The sequence below is a fragment of the Nematolebias whitei genome, chromosome 19 (genome assembly GCF_014905685.2).
Source record: "Nematolebias whitei isolate Nwh7 chromosome 19, NemWhi1, whole genome shotgun sequence".
NCBI classification, from domain to species: Eukaryota; Metazoa; Chordata; class Actinopteri; order Cyprinodontiformes; family Rivulidae; genus Nematolebias; species Nematolebias whitei.
The window spans coordinates 36,914,058-36,917,908 of NC_056516.1; the positions used below are offsets into that span (position 1 = coordinate 36,914,058).

Sequence of the window (3,851 nt, forward strand, 5' to 3'; positions counted from 1 at the left end):
ATTACTGTGCATTACCTGTATGGTAAGTCGATTTACCACATAATAATAATAATAACATTGGGTTTCAACAAACGCTGGGGAGGGCACAGGCCCTGTGAGCATGTGTAAATTTGAACTCATAACCCACAATACCAGATTTAAATGCGGTGTATGAATGCGTGTAACACACATATTAGTTACAACGGCCTGCCCTACTCTCCGACACAAACGCACGCGCAGCCTCCTCAGTCCAATAAATGACTCACAACTCCTCCCACCTCAATAACAGTCGGGTGAAGATGGCTGCCGAGGGGGAGTACGAGTCCATCCTGTGCGTCAAACCAGAAGTCAACGTTTATCGCATCCCGCCTCGAGCGTCAAACCGCGCGTACAGGTGAGGGGAGACCTGCGGGGCTGCTGCGGGGCTGCTGCGGGGCGGTTTAACGGTTTAACCGTCTAGATCGGAGCTGTTCAACCAGAGAAGTGACTCATTTCCACTTGCCCCTAATAATATTGGAGATCCAATTACAGAAAAAGATTTGCGTCATGATTTTCTGTGATCAGATCATTTGTTATCAGCGGGTCAACATGGACACTTTACCAGTCCCGCACATTCTTCATGTGATGCGTGAAACAAGTGATGATAAATACTGACCTCACACAGAACGGAGCCCCTAAGAAATATGTCGGGAAAAATATTATTATCCCTCAGAATACTATTGATTTATCTTAGGATGAGGAGCCAATACCCCAGAGTTATTGATCCAATGCGCTGCCGTCATTTTATGTAATTTATAAAACATATATAATATTATAATTAATAATATCCACCCATGTTTACCGGCTTCTTCCTTTCCGGGTATCATGCGTTACTTGTGCCCAATATACCCAGCAGTCACTGTTGTTTTTATTTAGAACAATAGAGGAAAACATAAAATAAAAACTTTATATCAGAATCCATGAAAAGTGCTTTACCTCAGATAATGTCCAATAAATGAAAGTTAGCAGATAAAACATTCTGGACAGGAGCAGTAAAGAACATTAAATTAATTAAATGTGATTTTGATTTGTTTGGTGCAGATGTGGAAGAACCAGTGCCAAAGTGAACAAATCCACACTTTAAATAAAATGAAGGCAGTTCATGAGTTTTGAAGTCCTGTACTTCAGAGCGTGAGCTGTTGGGAGGACATCTGAAATTTTCTGCATTTTTTTTTTTTTCAAATAATCCTTTAAGATAAAAACTAACAGACCACCAAGTTGACCGATGCATGGCCAGAATCCCCTGCTGAGGGCTTCAGGACTTCCTGTTCCCCCCTCCACTTCATGGGCACCCACAAACCATCTGCCCCTTTGAGCGATGTTTATATACGTGAGCTGAAAATCTTATTTAGCTGATGTTTGGGTAATGATTGAGCCCAATCTGAACCGTAGTGGCACATTTCTGTTCATATTATTGCGACCTTCAGTTCTAAAACTGTTGCTGAACCTTGAACCCTGCAGGGCGGCAGACTGGAAGCTGGATGCTCCTGACTGGTCTGGTCGGATGAGAATCACAGCCAAGGGTACAGTGGCGTTCATCAAACTTGAGGACAAAATCTCAGGTTTGACATTTTGCAGTTTCTTCTCATTCATTTTGAAGATTTTATAACTCTGAGTTAGACTCCCTGGATCAGGAACGTATCGCTGATGCTGACATCTCCACCCATCTGAAGCTCATCCAGACCGTGTGATGATGTCACACTTTGAAATTAAAGACGTCTCCTGTGGGTTTTCTGCAGGGGAGCTGTTTGCGCAGGCACCAGTGAAGGAGTATCCCAGCGCTGCGGTGGAAACTGTCAGCGACTCCAGCCGGTACTTTGTTCTGAAGATACAGGATGACAATGGTGAGCAGTTCACTGTTTAGAAAATTAAAAAAATATATATATTTTTTTAAATTTCCATGTCAGCATCATCGGTCCTTGTGTGCAGGCCGCAGCGCTTTTGTTGGAGTTGGCTTTGGGGACCGAGGGGACGCCTTCGACTTTAATGTGGCTTTGCAGGATCACTTCAAGTAAATAAAGTGTTGGAGCATAACATTTATTTTGTTCTATTTAAACAATGTATTTAGAGTGACATTTAAAAAAAAACGTGTTTTTTTTCCATTCTGATGCATATTGTCATTAAAAAAAACAGTTTTCAGGGATTTAATTTTACCCTGCTCATAGAAAGGTGCACATATTTATTCTGCAGACGTGTGTTGTTGTTGTTTATTGTGTGTGTGTGCTGACTGTGTGAGCTTCTGTCTCTCTGCAGATGGGTGAAACAGGAGAATGAACTCAGTAAAAGTGCCCAGCTCGGGGATTCGGGACCAAAGCTGGACTTGGGTTTTAAGGAAGGACAAACCATCACACTCAATATAGGCGTAAGAACATTTATGTAAAAAAAAAAAAAAAAAAAAAACTTTATTGCTGTATGAATGAAATGCAACATGAAGATTCAAAGCAGCGCAGTTATTTCATCAAGAGATAATTACAAGATGTGTCCAAAAAACAAAAATAGCTTTTTTTTCCATTATACCTTAAATATATCTGCTCATTTTCTCCTTTCCCATCAGCATTTTGCTTGAACTCACTTTGTTTTGGGGGATTGTTTTAATAAAAATGTTTTAAACTTTTTTTTTCTTCTTCTAGCAAGGCAAAAAGAGGGATAAGCCCCGCCCACAAGGCTCAGGTGCAGCAGGGCTCCTTCCACCACCACCTGGAGGCAAAATAGCCCCTCCCCCTTCCTCAGGGTCATCCAATCACAACAATGTCCAGCAGACAGGAAGCTCAGCAACAGGTAGATGGAACAATACGTGTTAAAGCATCACATCAACATAACAATGGGTTTTAAAAACTAAATCTGAGCCTCTGTGTGTGCCAGGTTTTTTAATTTCTCGTAAGAATCATGTCTTGTAACCTACATGACTAACCCACTTCAGAGGCTCTTCAGTTTCTGGCTTGTGCCAGCAGCAGCTCGATAAAAGTGTGTGAGTGGAGTGATTTCTGTTTCCCTCTGTCAGGCTGCTTCTTGGAGCTGGACAGCAGCAACTCCAACACAGTGCTTCAATCAAACCCTGGTTCAGATCTTCTTTGGGGAGACTTCTCTGCTCCTGCAAGGTAGGCCACAATTCAGTTTGTAATTTAATACAAGTTTTTGCCAAAAGCATTAGATATGGTGTGCAGTACACATGTTCATGTATGGTTCTGTGCAGATGTTTAGAATTGTACAGGGAACAAGAAACGCTTGAGGTCCAGCCACGTTTTATTTGCGTAGAATGACAGAAATGAAGCAGAGAAATATTATTTAATGTCCTGCATCCCATAAAACATGGCTGTTTCAGAACGGCACACTGCTCGAGTCAAATCAGCCGTGTGGAAAAGCTCAGTGGCTCCACTGGTCAGGAACAGCTGCAGGAAATGGTTTAAGTATGGTGAGCAGTTGTGTCATATAATTGGGGATTTTATGGCAAGCCGTTCATGTATATTTTTTTCAATATCCCTGATGTGAAGCATCATGCACCCACACAAACACTCAGATAATCTAGAAGTAATTTTATTTTGTATTTTCACTGTGAGAGATGCCGTTTGTTCTTTGTTGATTAAAAATGTGTTTTAGTTAATCAATATCCTGATGCATGCTCAATAATCCAGGTAGAAAAATCCAAAAAAGTTCAATCTGGTCCTCTGGACATTCAAAAAAACAAAAACAAAACAAAGCAAAAAAAATCTAGAAACGTTTCGTCTCTCATCCAAGAGACTTCCTCAGTCTGAGGTGCTGTTTTCAGCTCAGTCTCTTAAATAGCACCTTCTCAGGGTGGATCAACCAGTTTGCTGCTGACAACCAAAACCAGC

General features: G+C 41.4%; 1 protein-coding gene across 1 annotated transcript; it reads left to right on the forward strand.

The window, feature by feature from the left end:
- Positions 1-278: 278 nt before the first annotated feature.
- On the forward strand, positions 279-3,120 carry necap1 (NECAP endocytosis associated 1). The gene is made up of 7 exons (XM_037692785.1): positions 279-373; positions 1,480-1,580; positions 1,758-1,862; positions 1,948-2,029; positions 2,272-2,380; positions 2,649-2,796; positions 3,020-3,120. Exons 1-7 carry the CDS (start codon positions 279-281, stop codon positions 3,118-3,120), a joined length of 741 nt encoding a protein of 246 aa, XP_037548713.1.
- Positions 3,121-3,851: the final 731 nt, after the last annotated feature.

Bases quoted from the DNA above. Each gene is read 5' to 3' on its own strand.
- necap1 (XM_037692785.1), top strand. From the start codon at position 279: ATGGCTGCCGAGGGGGAGTACGAGTCCATCCTGTGCGTCAAACCAGAA. The intron at 1,863-1,947 runs GTGAGCAGTTCA...CCTTGTGTGCAG, and splicing joins GAAGATACAGGATGACAATG to GCCGCAGCGCTTTTGTTGGA. The intron at 2,030-2,271 runs GTAAATAAAGTG...GTCTCTCTGCAG, and splicing joins GCTTTGCAGGATCACTTCAA to ATGGGTGAAACAGGAGAATG.